The sequence below is a fragment of the Bos mutus genome, chromosome 23 (genome assembly GCF_027580195.1).
Source record: "Bos mutus isolate GX-2022 chromosome 23, NWIPB_WYAK_1.1, whole genome shotgun sequence".
Lineage (NCBI taxonomy): Eukaryota > Metazoa > Chordata > Mammalia > Artiodactyla > Bovidae > Bos > Bos mutus.
This window is the reverse complement of record NC_091639.1, coordinates 21868439-21885279: the sequence shown is the minus strand read 5'-3', so window position 1 is coordinate 21885279 and position 16841 is coordinate 21868439. Positions and strand designations below refer to the sequence as shown.

The window sequence follows — 16841 nt, the reverse complement described above, 5'->3', positions numbered from 1 at the left end:
AACATTGGGGTACACGTGTCTCTTTCTCTTCTGGTTTCCTCAGTGTGTTTGCCCAGCAGTGGGATTGCTGGATCATAAGGCAGTTCTATTTCCAGTTTTTTAAGGAATCTCCACACTGTTCTCCATTGTGGCTGTACCAGTTTGCATTCCCACCAACAGTGTAAGAGGGTTCCCTTTTCTCCACACCCTCTCCAGCATTTATTGCTTGTAGACTTTTGGATCGCAGCCATTCTGACTGGCGTGAAATGGTACCTCATAGTGGTTTTGATTTGCATTTCTCTGATAATGAGTGATGAGTTTTTAAATCACAAAAGTGGTGTAGAAGTAGCCTTAATTATTGTGTGATTTCTTTCTTTTTTTTTAAATTTTATTTTATTTTTAAACTTTACAATATTGTATTAGTTTTGCCAAACATCGAAATGAATCCGCCACAGGTATACCCGCGTTCCCCATCCTGAACCCTCTATTAATATATAACAGACCGTGGGCTAAACTCAGATTTATTTATCACAACAGTCATGTAAATTAGGAACTCTTATTACTACTCAAGTATTAATTACTGATCTACTTGATTAGATTGATAGATTGGGTTTTGAACTCAAGCATTTTGACCCAAAATATCAATCATATTCTCTACAGCACAGGTTACACAATCTAAACTGGCTCTTAAGAAGTGAAAATTGGTGCTGATCTAAAGAGAAGTGAAGTAAAGAGAGATTTTGGTTGGTCTCAGTGTTTTCAACACAATGAAAAAGAAGCGCAATGTACAAGACAATGCAGAATACAAGACAATTGCAAACAAGTCAAGCACAAGTTAAGAAGGATGGAGGAAGACTGAAGAATTTGGAGGCTATAGAACACCATAGTGTTTTCGAAAGTATTTAATAATCTTTAAGATTTATTCAGCACTTACCAGAGCCATGAGTCATTTTAAAGTACATTGCATGAATTAATGTATTTAATTCTCACTGCAGACCTGTGAGGTGATTAAACTGAGGAACAGAGAGATTAAGTAAAGAACAAAAGGTTTTACATAGCTAATAGAAAGAGCAAAGTTTCAAACCAAGTCTGGCTTCAGAACCCATGTGTTTTACAATCTCAGAGACCCTGAAATAAGAAATACAACATCAAGCAAGATTCAATACAAGGTTTTGCCCTGTAGACCCTCAGTCCATTTGAAATTAGATTACATTAAGTTACATTAAATTTTAGTATCATATTAGGTTTTAGTATTTCATTAAATTATTAAGTAACTTCTATAATTATTTAACAGTTATTTCTATTGCTTTCATTTAAAAGCAACCTTTCTCTTCCTTAATAGCATTTTAAGTAGATTCACAAATCTGGTGCATTACTGTAAAAAGAGCCCATATTTTCAAGTTTTGTTTTGTTGTTGTTTTTTCCTTGAAAGAATTGGGATACTGTGGTAGAATGTTTTAAACAATGTCACACTAGGGCTTTTTACAAAAGAAGAGTAATTTCCTCATGCTAATATATACTTTTGCATTTTCTGTTTCATATTAAACACTATCTAATTCCCTAATCAAATATGTAAGCACATGCATATTGGGTAGATCACTGAATCTCCCTATTCTGGGATATGCCCTTTAAAGACATTTAGTAGAAGAAAGTATGAATATGTTTATAAAACACACACACACACACACACACACAGATGAAGTTCCATGAGATACACAAGTAGAGTCTACATGTGCTTCTTTTTTCTAAACCACAGTAGCCATATTGTTGATAAATACAGACAGAAAGGTAAGCAGTCACTTGGGAGTAGTTATTAAATCTTAGGTCTCCTTAATAATTTTCCTCCATGAAAAGTCACTGTTTCCTTGATTTTTCCTTAGGAATTTTGTTCTATTCTCAGCATTCTTCTCAGGGCTCCTTTCATATCCTTGTTCCTCAGAGTATATATAAGGGGGTTGAGGGTGGAAGTTACAATAGTGTAGAAGAGTGGAAGGAACTCCCCCTGGCTATGGCCATAGAATCTCTTTGGTTGAATGTATATGGCTGAGCTGGTCCCAAAGAAGAGGGACACCACCAGCAGATGGGAACCGCAGGTCCCTAGAGCCTTACGCCAAGCTTGGAATGACTTAATTTTTTTCACTGCTTGCACGATGAATCCATAAGAGACCAATATCAATGCCACAGGAAGAAGAAGGAGAACTAATGTGGCCACAAAAAGCTGGACTTCATTTGCATGGATGTCAAAGCGGGCCAAATTGATCATGGCAGGCACTTCGCATAAGAAGTTGTGCACACGGCGATGTCCACAGCGAGGAAGGTGAAGGGTGATGGTTCCTTGGATAAGAGTGTTTCCTATTCCACATAGCCAGGCTATTCCTCCTAAGGACTTACAAAATGGTGGGTGCATAACACTGGTGTAATTGAGAGGTCTGCAGACCGCTACATAGTGGTCAAATGGTCATGATGGTCAGGAGAACACACTCAGTGGAACCCAGTGAAAGGGACAAATAGAGTTGTATGGCACAGCCTGTTGATGCGATGGTCTTGGCTGGTCCCTTCAGGTTCCACAATAACTGGGGGACGATGCTGGTAGTTAAAAAAGGTCAAGAAAGGAGAGATTTGTGAGGAAGAAATACATAGGTGTGTGAAGTTTGGAGTCCAGTCAGGAGACCAGGATAATGGCTGTGTTGCCCAGGATGGTCAAAAGATAGGATATCAAAATGACCACAAAAAGGATGGCCTCCAATTGAGGCTGGTCTGAGAATCCAAGCAAAATAAAATCTCCCCCAGATGTTTCATTATTTTCTTCCATTAGTCTGTTATTGTAAAAGAGAAAAATGGACACAAAATTCAATTGAGGGAAATAACATTATTACTATTTACTTCTAAAATTTGAAGTAAACTCAGATTTTCATAACTAGTCAGTTTTCACGGAGAAGGAAAAATGGTAATTATTAAAAAGGCATTCTTAAAAACAAAGGCATTGTTTTGTGTCATCATTTCTTGACTCAAATATTTGACCCATCCTCTTTTTTTGTGTGTAACCATTCTGTTTTCCCATTTGTTGAAAATTATTAAGGTAATTTTTCTAAGAAGAAAAGAAAAGCTCTCAGTTTGAGTCGCTACGTAAGTCTGTTAGTAGAAGCGGGAGGAAAAGAGGATAGGAATGCTGAAGCAAATTTAAGCGCCTAGTAGGAAATGAATTAGGAATGATTATTGTTTGTTTCCACAGAAATTACAATGCAAAAATAATGAATAACAGTTGAGTGAGTAGATCAGAAAAATAAATGGAACATATTTTTTGTCTTTTGTTACTCAAAGACAAAGCAAGTTCTGATAATGTTTCTTATAACTAAATATTTGATCAGAGTGTGTATAGGGTCAGACACAGGTGAATTTCAGCAGAGAGGAAAGCTAAATAATTTTATAAGCTATTTAACAACTGATCACAAGTTTTTATACCTCAAAGTTGACGAAAAAAAAAAAAGACATTTGTGATACATGCACATAAAAACACAAATGCACAAACTCAGGTGTGCAATTTGTTCAGTTTTTGATAAAATGTCTTCAGATTAAAAAAAAAAAAGGTAAAAACTCACTTACACACACCCACCTAATTAAAGACAAGGAATTGGCATTTGGTGACGTCATGAAAAAGCAAAATATGTCTTTGTCATCAATTTTACATTCTGCAGAACAGAATCAGTCCAGATTATATTTCGCCACACCTCTTCATTTACTATTCTTCTACAATATCATCTTCTGTGTCCCCAAATTTTATGCTCTCATCAAGTGTGTGTGCTCAGTCATGTCCAACAACCCTATAGACTGTAACTCACCAAGCTTCTCTGTCCACGGGATTCTCCATGCAAAAATACTGCAATGGGTTGCCATTTCCTTCTCCAGAGCATCTTCCCAATTCAGGGACTGAATCCACATTTCCTGAATTGGCAGGCAGATTGTTTACCGCTGTACCACCTGGGAAATCCCCTTTATGTTCTAAAATCAGTATCTTGTTGAATCATTTAGGAATAATGAAAGCTAAATTTGTAAGCTTATTTGGGTATGTATATACTTTTACAAGTAACATGGCATCTTAAGTGAAATAAACATACTTTCAAAATTTTGCTTTTTTAATGTTATTGAAGAAAGTTGAACAAATGTAATTGTATGTACTTAAAGTGTACAACATGATAACATGCTATGCATATATATTGCAGAATGATTACAAAGATTAAGAAAATTAACATATTCATCACCTCACATTGGTTAACTTTTTTCTCTGTGTGAGGTGAGAATGCTTATGATCTACTTTCAGCAACTTTCAAGTCTACAATACCATGTTATTAACTAAAGTCACCATGTCACATATTAGCTCCTCAGAACTTACTCTTATAACTGAAAATCTGTACCCTTTGACATACATTGCTCCATTTCGGAGAAGGCAAAGGCACCCTACTCCAGTACTTTTGCCTGGAAAATCCCATGGACAGAGGAGCCTGGTAGGCTGCAGTCCATGGGGTCGCTAGGAGTCAGACACGACTGAGTGACTTCACTTTCACTTTTCACTTTCATGCATTGGAGAAGGAAATGGCAACCGACTCCAGTGTTCTTGCCTGGAGAATCCCAGGGACGGGGGAGCCTGGTGGGCTGCCATCTCTGGGGTTGCACAGAGTCGGACATGACTGAAGCTCCATTTACCCCTCCCCCTAGTCTCTGGAACCCACTATTCTAGTCTCTATTCTCTGTTTCTCTGTCTTTTTTTAATTCAGCACTTAAGTGATACAATATAGTACTTTCATACAGCTTGTAGCAAAAGGATCTCCTTTCTCATGGCTGCACCAGATAGATAGATAATCTCATTTTCCTTTATCCATTCTTCCACTGAAGAACATTTAGCTTATATCAAGATTTTAACTACTATCAAATGGAAGAAATATCTAGAGGAATATCTTTTACCTTTGGGAAAAAAGTTCAAGAATTTTCTTTCTGCCATGCTCTTTTCTGATTATTTTTGTGGTATGAAAAATGATTATATTTGGCAAAGATGCATAGAGGAAGGACTCCTGAAAGGGAATCTGGAGGAGAGACAAAGTGTGTGTTTAAAGTTGTTGAGTCAGTCAATGCTGGCTAATGTACCTGGAGGCCACCCAAGAGGGAGAGAGAGGTGGTGATAAAAGAAATTAAGAGGGGTTTCTTCTGTCGTCTGGGTCATCCTCCTTCTGCCTTATATCTTTGTCAGCATGCAGAAAAGAAGATGGGCAACATGATTTAAGCATGTTATAATTTCTTCACTGAAGTGAATATCACTGCCCAAAACCAATGAATTCAGTGGAAGTAAATAGTTCTTGAGCAGTAGTCCTTCGAGAAAATCAAATTACAAAAAACTGAGAAGTACATAGAAGATAGATGTTCAAGACCTCAGGTATCTGTATCTCCAAGTTGCAAATTAACATGGAGTTTAGAGTGTCCAGAACAGGGCTTTCTCAAGGGAGAAATGTAAAGGAAGGCATTCCTCAGCTGGACATTTGCTTTATCTCCAGCCAGGCAATATCATAGACAAACTCCGTCACCTTCACCCCAGCCCCTCAAGTGTATGCATTCTTATATTCTTTTTGTGGGTGAAGAAAAGAAAAAAAAAAGCAATGTCTCTGCTATTAGGCTTTAGTTATGTAATTGGATAAGTGAGACTTGTTTCTCATTTGTAATCAATTATCTTCATTAACAAATATAAATATTTTTCAACATCAATAAATATTAACTGTAACAGCAGTGCCTGAGTAATACTTTGTTATAAGAATGCACCAAGTTATTTGAATAAGTTCCATATTTTTAGTCATTAAATATGTTTATAATTTTACCATAAGTTAAAAATTTCTGTGATGAAATTTTTTATAATAAAATATGTGCTTTATAATATGTTCTCATAATATTACATATTTACTTTACAAATATAACATTGCTATATTTAAATGAGGTGGAAAAAATCATATTTCTCATAAGGTCAGTGCCTAAGAGTTCCTTCACTCATTCCAATTCAGTGATTATTTTTGTCATGTGATCCGAAATGGCAGCCCACTCCAGTATTCTTGCATGGAGAATCTCATGGATGGAGGAGCCTGGTAGGCTACAGTCCATGGGGTTGCAAAGAGTTGGACATGACTGAGTGACTTCACTTTCACTTTCAATCTGCTAAGCAAAAATGTACACATCACCATGGTTTTTGATTTGCCTATGAAAAGCTCCCAAATACTAAGTTTATGCAAGTTTTCATCTATAGTTTTTTCCATTATCCAAGTAAAATTCATACTCTGCAGTAAAATCTTTACATGTTTAATCCTTTTATGTATATTTTCATTAAGTTGGTTAGCCAGAGATCTAATATTCGATCATCATTGACTCCTTAAATAATGTATTAGATCCTCACTGATTTGACATACCGAATATTTTGTAATTGTTATATTCTTTGAATATTAATGATTAAGAGGAAATATATTCAATTACACACATTCAATGGAATATCAGCCAGAAAAAGGAACAAATTTGAGTCAGTTGTAGTGAAATGGATGAATCCTAGAGCCTGTTTTACAGAGTGAAATACATCAGAAAAAGAAAAACAAATATCATATGTTAACTCATATATATATATTCTAGAAAAATTGTAATGATGAACCTGTTTACAGAGAAGAAAGGGAGATGGTACATAGAGAATAGACTTGTAGACACAGCAGGGGAAGGAGAGAGTAGGACGAACTGAGAAAGTAACATTGACATATATACACTACCATGCGTGAAATAGATAGCTAGTGGAAAGCTGCTGTATAACACAGACGGCCCGGCTGGTGCTCTGTGATAACCTAGAGGGGTAGGATAGGTGGCAGGGAGGGAGACTTTAGAGGGAGGGGAAATATTTATAATAATGGCTGATTTGCATTGTCGTATGGCAGAAACCAACACATTATAAAGCAATTATCCTCCAATTAAAAAAAATGTATTGAAGTGAATTATTCAGAAACACTTTCTGAGAGTTGAACTACTATTAATATATATTAGAATAATAAGCTGTTTATCAGGTAGTCAGAGTTTAGTGCTAGAGAAAGCATCTGTAGATTTGTTGGCATTAGCCTTTTTCTTCAATATTGATAAATTATTCTCGGCACGTAAAGAATCTTAAGTGTAGTCGATAATTTTCCAAAAGGCATTTGTGGCATTAAGTGAGATTGTGAAAGTGAAGTGAAAGTTGCTCAGTCATGTCTAACTCTTTGCAACCCCATGGACTATGGGAATTCTCCAGGCCAAGATACTGGAGTGGATAGCCTTTCCCTTCTCCAGGGGATCTTCCCCAACCCAGGGATTGAATCAGGGTCTCCCACATTGCAGGTGGATTCTTTACAAGTTGAGCCACAAGGGAAGCCCAAGAATACTGGGTAGCCTATCCCTTCTCCAGTGGATTTTCCTGACCCAGGAATCGAACCAGGGTCTCCTGCATTGCATGCAGATTCTTTACCAACTGAAATATCAGGGAAGCCCTTAAGTGAGATTCAGTTTTATATAATGAATGTCTCAGTGTAATCTATAATATCATACATATCAGTATGAGCCTCATTCAAAAGAACAGTCAATATTTTCAACATTCAGAATTAGTCTTTCTCAAGCAGCATTTCAAGGAAGAAAGAAACATTGATTAGTCCCAGTACCCTCCAATTATTATAATGGTGTGTAAATCTAACTTAAAAATTCATTGCTTTGGAGTAAGGCATTATCTACTGTGGAAATTTGTAAGACTATTTCATAGAAAATAGATTTTGTCAACCAGAACATGATTAGAATTGGACTAAATATTTCCTAAGAAGTATACTTTCTGGAAAAGAAGAGTGTACAAAGTCCAGAGTGTGGGGCCAGTTACAAATAGTTTTGGATCTTTTGCAATAGGGAGACTTTAATGCATAAGTGGGTTACACAAGTGATGGGGTAGCTGGAAAACCAAACAATGAAATGAGAGTTGAACTTGAGACTAGAAATACCTGGCAGCTGTTCCCACCGCTGGACTTGAAGAAGCAAAAGAAGCCAAAGGCCCAGGATAACCTGGTGGAAGCAGGGACAATGGTAAGCTTGCCAACAGAACTAGAACCAAAAGAGGAGATGGCCACCCCACCCTGAAAAGCCTCCTACAGCACAGTGGAAGGCAGAATTACCCTGGCTTCTCTTTTCTCTTCATTCTGCTCTCCTGCCAGTCCGTGTCTCCCATGTGAAAGCCAGTCAATATGGGAGCCTGGAGGAAGTAGCCTTCAGAGCCCAGTCTTCCTGTAATACAGAACAGTGAAGAAAAGGGACAATGAAAGAATTTGAGGGCAAACAAACCCAGGACCAGCACACCTAGCAAATATTTTTATCCCTTTTTGGCACTACATTTTGACACTTTGTCACTACAGTTGAAAGAAAAGTTTATAGAAGGAAAATTACAACATAGTCTACACATCAGTTGTTTCTAATGTTTACTATTATGTAAGCGTTAGTCGCTAAGACGTATCGGACTCTTTGAGACCCCATGGACTGTAGCCCACTGAGCACCTCTGTCCATGAGATTCTCCAGGCAAGAATACTGGAGTGGGTTGCCATTCCCTTCTCCAGGGGATCTTTCCAACCCAGGGACTGAACCCAGATCTCCTGCATTGCAGGCAGATTCTTTACCATCTGAGCCACCAGAGAGCCCAACCTCATCAGAAATGTTTACAGACAATCCCAATACGTGAACACTAATTTTCAAATTAGATGTATATATTTATATCTTATATTTTATCCATATATTTATAATTTTTGTAAACTATAAATTGTACCTGAACAGATTATTTTACACAAAACCTGATATACACCATCTACTTAAGAGACAACTATAGAATAACATTGGCAATACTTTAAGAAGTGATAATACTGCTGTCTGTAGAACATAATTCCTTTTTGACACAAAGGCTTTTCTAAAATAAATTTATTCATTTTAATTGGAGGCTAATTACTTCACAATATTATAGTGGTTTTGCCATGCATTGCCATGAATCAGCCACAGGTGTACATGTGTTCCCCATCCTGAATCCCTCTCCCACCTCCCTCCCTATCCCATCCCTCTAGGTCATCCCAGTGCACCAGCCCAGAGCACCCTGTCCCATGCATTGAACCTGGACTGGTGATCCATTTCACATATGATAATATACATGTTTCAATGCCATTATCTCAAATCATCCCATCCTCATCCTCTCCCACCGAGTCCAAAGACTGTTCTACAAATCAGTGTCTTTTTTCTCTCTCGCATACAGGGTTATCGTTACCATCTTTCTAAATTCCATATATATGTGTTAGTATACTGTATTGGTGTTTTTCTTTCTGGCTTACTTCACTCTGTACAATAGGCTCCAGTTTCATCCACCTCATTAGAACTGATTCAAATGTATTTTTTTAATAGCTGAGTAATATTCCATTGTGTATATGTACCACAGTTTTCTTATACATTCGTCTGATGATGGGCATCTAGGTTGCTTCCATGTCTTGGCTACTATAAACAGTGCTGTGATAAATATTGGGGTACATGTGTCTCTTTCATTCTGGTTTCCTTGTTGTGTATGCCCAGCAATGGGATTGCTGGGTTGTATGGCAGTTCTATTTTCAGTTTTTCAAGGAATCTCCACACTGTTCTCCATTGTGGCTATACCAGTTTGCATTTCCACCAACAGTGTAGGAGGGTTCCCTTTTCTCCACACTCTCTCCAGCATTTATTGCTTGTAGAGTTTTGGATAGCAGCCATTCTGACTGGCGTGAAATGATACCTCATTGTGGTTCTGATTTGCATTTCTTTGATAATGAGTGATATTGAGCATCTTTTCATGTGTTTGTTAGTCATCTGTATGTCTTCCTTGGAGAAACGTCTGTTTAGCTCTTTGGCCCATTTTTTGATTGGGTTGTTTGTTTTTCTGGAATTGAGCTGCAGGAGTTGCTTGTATATTTTTGAGATTAATTCTTTGTCTGTTGCTTCATTTGCTATTATTTTCTCCCATTCTAAAGGCTGTCTTTTTACCTTGCTTATAGTTTCCTTTGTTGTGCAAAAGCTTTTAAGTTTAATTAGGTCCCATTTGTTTATTTTTGCATTTATTTCCATTACTCTGGGAGGTGGGTCATAGAGGATCCTGCTGTGATGTATGTCAGAGAGTATTTTGCCTATGTTTTCTTCTAGGAGTTTTATAGTTTCTGGTCTTACATTTAGATCTTTAATCCATTTTGAATTTATTTTTGTGTATGGTGTTAGAAAGTGTTCTAGTTTCATTCTTTTACAAGTGATTGACCAGTTTTCCACAAAGGCTTTATTTTTAACCATTCCTTAACAGATTCTGTGGCATGCATGTGTACAAAACTGAGGTTCTCTAACAAAAACTTTAACTGAATTAAAATTTTAAATGAGGAATAAATGAGAAGTTTAGGTTAACAGAAAAACACTACTATATAGTACTATAAAGTAAATTAAAAGGATATTGAAAACCAGTCCCTCTAGGGCACATGGACTGATATTAAATAGCTGGTGATAATCTATAATGGAAAAGAATATTAAAAGAATGTAGATGTACATATATATTATATGTGGGGCTTCCCAGGGTGGCTCAGCTGTAAATAATCTGCCTACCAATATAGAAGACATGAGTTCAATCTTTGGATCAGGAAGATCCCCTGGAGAAGGAAATGGCAACCCACTCCAGTATTCTTGCCTGGAAAATCCCATGGACAGAGGAGGCTGGTGGACATCAGTCCATGAAGTCACAAAAGAGCTGGACATGACTTAACAACAAAACATCATAAATCATATATAAATATATATTAAAAATACAAGAATATATAAACTATATATGCATAAACTTGGATCAATTACACCTGAAATTAACACATTGTAACTCAATTATACTTCAGTAAAAAATCTTTTAAGGTACTGTCTAAATAATATTCACACAATGTTACCTAGCTATATTTAATAGTATGTAATAGAATGTAGGTGAAAGACCTTAACAGGCTCTGCAAACTTTATTATGTGTAGAACTAAAGGATGTTCTCACAGACTGGAAGTCCATTGTTCCTTTCTATCTGGTATCCAGTATACTATGACAACATGAAAGTATCTGTTTTGAATACCTTTACAGCAAAATTCCTGTGTACATGCATGCGTGTGTTACAAGGTATTCTGCAATTGATTATCTTCCACTGACAACAGAAGCACAAGTCTCTGTGGCTCTTCTCTCTCCTGAGAGGGGCCTGTCTCCCTCTCTAATATAGTTATGGGAAGTTACCTGGGAAGAAAAACTCAAGAAATTGGTGCTGAACAAACAAGCTAACCACAATCCATCTGAAGAGAGCTTCAGATTAGAGGGTTTGTGATTACAGGAGCATGAGATAACAGGAGAGACTGAGTTTACTGCCCACATGGGGTTCCTCCACTGCCTGTCCTAGATCAGTGATCATGATTGAACTTTTCATCAAAACCCCCATCAAGAACCTCTACCCTGGATTGCCATTCTTTCCAGAAGGTAGAACTTAATCTCTGTTGTTTTGGGAAAAAAGGAAAGTATATGTGCTCGCTTTGGCAGCACATATACTCAAAAAAAAAAAAAAAGGCAGAAAAAAGCAAAATTCATTTTAAAAGTTGAAGAAATCTAGAGCTACTTGCCTTCAGCAGTGAATGGAAGTAGTTTTTAAAATGTGCAACCCAACATTGACTGATGATGAATAATTGTCTACCCTCTCCTCTTTGTAGATGTAAAGCCCTGTATTCTCAACTTGATTAACAACAGGAATATGAAAGAGAGAACAGGTTCAGTGTGGTCTGTTTGAAAAATATTGGTTATTCTTGCAACATAAATGGACAAGGAAAAAAATTGTGAAAATGTAGAATTACATCAAGCAAAATGAGGCCACTCATGTGCTGACTTTTTTCCAGGAGTCATTGAATATTTCAACAATACAGTTATTTTATTCTTTACTGAGTAGCAGAATCAAAGTTAGCCAGATAAGGTCAATGTCAATTTTAGTGCATCTAGTATTAATTTTAATTCAGGGTTTTTATTTTCCCACTAAAATGCATGGGCAGATAGACAGATGCTAACCAATGTGATCACCAGGGTCAGTTACTTTCTTTTGCTCTAATTCTGGAAAAGCAATCATACTCTACTCAAAATTCATGATAGTTTTGTCTTAGCAAAAATTCAAAATTTAGCTGATTTTACCTTGGATGTAAATAAGCCACTTATTCTCTCTAAACTGGACTATGCAATAATTGCCTGAGAATCATTGTAATGGCCACGAGTTCTTAAAACTAAGTTTTATTTTCTAGTGGATTTATTTAAGGGAAAATCAGAAATTTTCAATGGAGGGTTTATTGTTGTTTTTTATTACTTTGTTTTTAAGGAATTTGTTTAGATTTGATATCACAAGTAAATGACTGAAACCATTTTGGGGATCTCTGAACTGACATTCAGAACCACAAATGTGCATAACTATATCTCTTAATCTTTGCAAGTTAATAGTTAAAAAGACACGGTAAGTTCTACATAATTTACTTTTAACAGAGTCAACACATTGTACTAGGTGGCTGAATTCATATACTCTTGTGATAAAATGACATTAAAGTATGTGAACTGAGGGGTACTAGGGGCAAGAGTTTGCTGTTTTAGGGACTGTAAAGTAGATTTTTCTAGAGAGTAGTATTTACTCTCTAGAAAGTAAATACTAGAAAGTATTACTCTCTAGAAAGTTGTCAGACTAGTGACTCAATTAGGGAGATCACAGAAGTTTCCTTAACACTATTATCAGGTTAATAATTATTTGCTTCACAGAAAAAAATGAATAATAATAATAACCATTTCTAACACTTGCAATGTGAAAATTCTAACTCTTCTTGTCTTTAGGTCTCCAGAGCTGTGTACCTTGGTAGACTCTTGCTCTCTCAATGTATTTTTCAACTTATCTTTTATATCTATTATCATGTATCCATATGTGTAACCATCATCTTTCTTTCAATTTCTTTGGTTTTCACACTATGCATATAAATGGCCTGTATATATATATATATTTAATATAAATTTATTTGTTTTAATTGGAGGTTAATTACTTTACAATATTATATTGGTTTTGCCATACATCAACATGGGAGAATGGCATTGGCCTGTATATTTTATCTTCAGAGAATTGGGGATACATTTCAAACCTGCTTTTGTATATGTTCTAAATCTATTCTATATTTATATATATATTTTTAAGCACAGGATGTTTTCATGACATATATTTCTATCTGTATAACAAGTCAACACGTTACATTTTTTATTTTGCACAATTTTATTTTGCCTGTTATTTCTTTATATAAAAATCAGTGTCAAAATGTTCACTTTACTCAGTTATTTTCCCACTGATTTTAATATCTGATTTTCTTTCCATAGGAAGAAAATAGGAATGACCAAGAATGGTGACTCACAATTAAGCAATGAAAGGAACAAATGCTAGCACTCTGGGAGGTTTCATCCTACTGGGCTTTTCTGACCAGCCCCACCTGGAGATGGTTCTCCTTCTTGTCGTCTCTATCATATACATTCTGACACTGATGGGGAACACAGCGATCATACTGGTCTCATACTTTAACCCCAAACTCCACACACCCATGTATTTCTTCCTCTCCAATCTCTCCTTCCTGGACCTCTGTTTCACCACCAGTGTTGTCCCACAAATGCTTTGGAATCTCAAGGGGCCTGACAAGACCATTAGCTACACTGGCTGTGTGATCCAGCTGTATGTTGCTTTGGGGCTGGGCTCCACGGAGTGTGTCCTGCTGACTGTTATGGCCTATGACCGTTTCAATGCCATCTGTCGACCCCTCCACTATGGAGTGATCATGCACCCAAAGCTCCTCCAGCAACTAGCAGCTCTGGCCTGGATCAGTGGCTTTGTGGAGTCCATGGTTCAGACCATCCTTGTTTTCCAATTGCCTCTCTGCAGCCATCACATGGTGGATGACTTCATGTGTGAGGAGACTGCCCTGATTAAGATTGCCTGTGTGAACACGACCTTCCTGGAAAATGAGCTCTCCATAGCTTGTGTCCTCTATGTGGTGATACCTCTGGGGCTTATTCTGGTCTCCTACGGCTGCATTGTTAGGAATGTGCTGAAGATAAAATCCACTGAAGGCAGGAGGAAAGCATTTGGGACTTGTGGGTCCCACCTAATTGTTGTAGTTTTGTTTTTTGGGACTCTAGCTTCCATTTACATTCAACCCAAGAGCAAATACACACAGAATTACAGCAAATTCCTCACCCTCTTCTACACTGTAGTGACACCCTCACTTAATCCTTTGATCTACACCTTGAGAAACAAAGAAGCTAAGTGGGCGCTAAGAAGGTTGCTGGGAAGAGACCCAAGTTAGGGAGAAATGTAAAATATCCTCATACAATCCCTCAGATAGTAAGGACTTTTAGCATCATCTAATCTTGGTTTTTCCTTTTGTTTGTAAAGATCACAGCTAAATCTCCTGAATAAAATGGTATGAAATTTTCTTTCAGAGACACCCTGAAGCTGCCTACTGTAAATTCTTCTCATATTCCTTTCCAGAAATGTTATGTCTCTTTTTTCTTTTGGCTGTTTTCTAAAGATTCTATGAATAAATAAATATTTATAGTGGTGCATATGTATATGTATTATAATTTTATAAATCCTGGAGTTATTGCTTTAGAGATTAACTAATGGCAGGGTGGATATGTTCATGACAGATCTATTTTCTCATCACAGAAGAAATCACCTGCCTCATAGAGATAGAACTTTCTGAGAACTTTCTATTGTTCTCCAGATCTCTCATTCAGTAGTTCCACAGTCCATAACTGTTCTGTCCATTGTTTACATACAAGCATAAAGGTCCACTGGAAAACCTACAATTACCTAACACGTTTTCTTTTGGAGGGGATTATTGATTCTTGTTCATTTACTAGAGGCATCTGGGACTAAGTACATCCAGGATTTTTCTGATCTCTTCCACCCACAGAGAAGCTTCCAAGAGATATGAGCCATGAGACTGAGTATTTCTCATTTATAAATCTCTTGTCCTCACACAATGGCTCTCAATCTCTTTTGATCAATTCTTTAACTCTCTATCTGGAATCTAAGAAGATATGCATTAGAATTTTAAAGTATTGTCATTTAATCTAAATATCTATATTTGTCACAATATATAGATTTCTTTACTAAAACATGTCTTTGGCCTCCTATATGTTATTCACTTTTATGGATATCATAACTTTAGAAAATAATTCTCTTCATATTGAATATAAAGCTTTACCTATTCTAATAACATACTTTAAAATCTTGGTAATATGTTCAGTTTAAAAATATTGACCTAATTTTACCCATATCCACATGGTTATTTGCTTATAAAATATTATCAGTAGTTTATTGGCTTTAATTCTAGAGCCTGCTTAGATATATGTGCAACATGCTATGGTTTTATAAATGTCATCTGCTTTTTTCTTAAATGGGGATTTCTCTGGTGGTCCAGTGGTTAAGACTGCATGCTTCCAAAGCAGGAGGCATGGTTTGATCCCTGGTTGGGGATCTAATTCCACAGATGCTGTGAGCTGCTGCCAAAAAAATTAATTCTTTTAACAGAGATTAAATCCTAGAAATCATTTTAAGAAAGATAAATAATTCTATTTGGATATATTAAATTGAATAAATTAGTAAAGAAAAGCAACTATATTGGAGAAGAAAATAAATGATCTAGTTAGGAGGCATGATAAGGTTAACAGGTGGCATTTAAGTAAACTTTCTATATCTCTGTTCATAAGATAAAATTTTATTGGCATTAATAATTAAAACTGGTTATATTCAAATCAAATTACTTCACTGATTGATTAGGACAGGTAAATGCATACTAAGCACTAAGATTACCCAAATCATTTAAAATCTTATAATTTTAATTATACAATAAAATTTTAAAAGCTATTGAAAATGATATCCTCATGCCCACACTGGGATAGAACTTTAATACTTTCCATGTATTCTTTTTGTATATAGTAGAGTAATTTAAAAAATAAGACAAATCTATAAGAAGATGCACTGTAAAGAATACAGAAAAGACATACCAGGTGAATTTTAGCCAACAAAGAAGACCGGCATGATCTTACTAGTATCAAACAGGGTAGCCTTTAAGGGATGAACTATTACTAGGTATAAGGGGAGACATTGCATAATGTAAACTATTTAGTTAACTTGAAAGCTATAATAATCTTTAATTATGATGCTTTCTACCAAATGACTTTAAAATATGAAGCAAAACCTAACATATAAAAAAGGAAATAGGCAAATTCACAGCCAGAATTGAACGGATAACTGGTAGAAAAGATATACAAACATAAATTAATAAGGATATAGAAAATATAAAGAGCACAGCAAAAATTACAAAATTAATATAGTGAAAACACTGAAGGCATGAAGACATACAAAATTTTTTAGGCACACACAGGACATTAATAAAACATTGGCATATATTGAATAATAAATTAATACATTTCAGAAGTTTAAAAGCATAAGAGCATTTTGTCTAGAAAAAAATCAAACGAGGCCAGAAATGAGTAACAAGTGAACAAAAGATTAGTGCTCTTAATGTGTAAAAATTTCTAATATGGAAAATGGATATAATATAATTTAAAATAAATCCACATACACAATGGAGTATTACTCAGCCATTAAAAAGAATACATTTGAATTATTCTAATGAGGTGTATGAAACTGGAGCCTATTATACAGAGTGAAGTGAGCCAGAAAGAGAAACACCAATACAGTATACTAACGCATAT

The 16841-nt window shown here is 36.0% G+C and overlaps 1 protein-coding gene and 1 pseudogene across 1 annotated transcript; one reads left to right on the top strand and one right to left on the bottom strand.

Annotated features, from left to right (window-relative positions):
- Window positions 1–1855: 1855 nt before the first annotated feature.
- LOC102283551 (olfactory receptor 2G3-like) lies at window positions 1856–2791 on the bottom strand (annotated as a pseudogene).
- Window positions 2792–13486: 10695 nt separating this feature from the next.
- Window positions 13487–14419, top strand: LOC138984973 (olfactory receptor 2G3-like). Its single transcript, XM_070360980.1, has one exon. The coding sequence runs from the start codon at window positions 13487–13489 to the stop codon at window positions 14417–14419; it is 933 nt and encodes a 310-aa protein (XP_070217081.1).
- The last annotated feature ends 2422 nt before the right edge of the window (window positions 14420–16841 follow it).

Coding starts and splice junctions, on each gene's coding strand:
- LOC138984973 (XM_070360980.1), top strand. CDS start 13,487: ATGAAAGGAACAAATGCTAGCACTCTGGGAGGTTTCATCCTACTGGGC.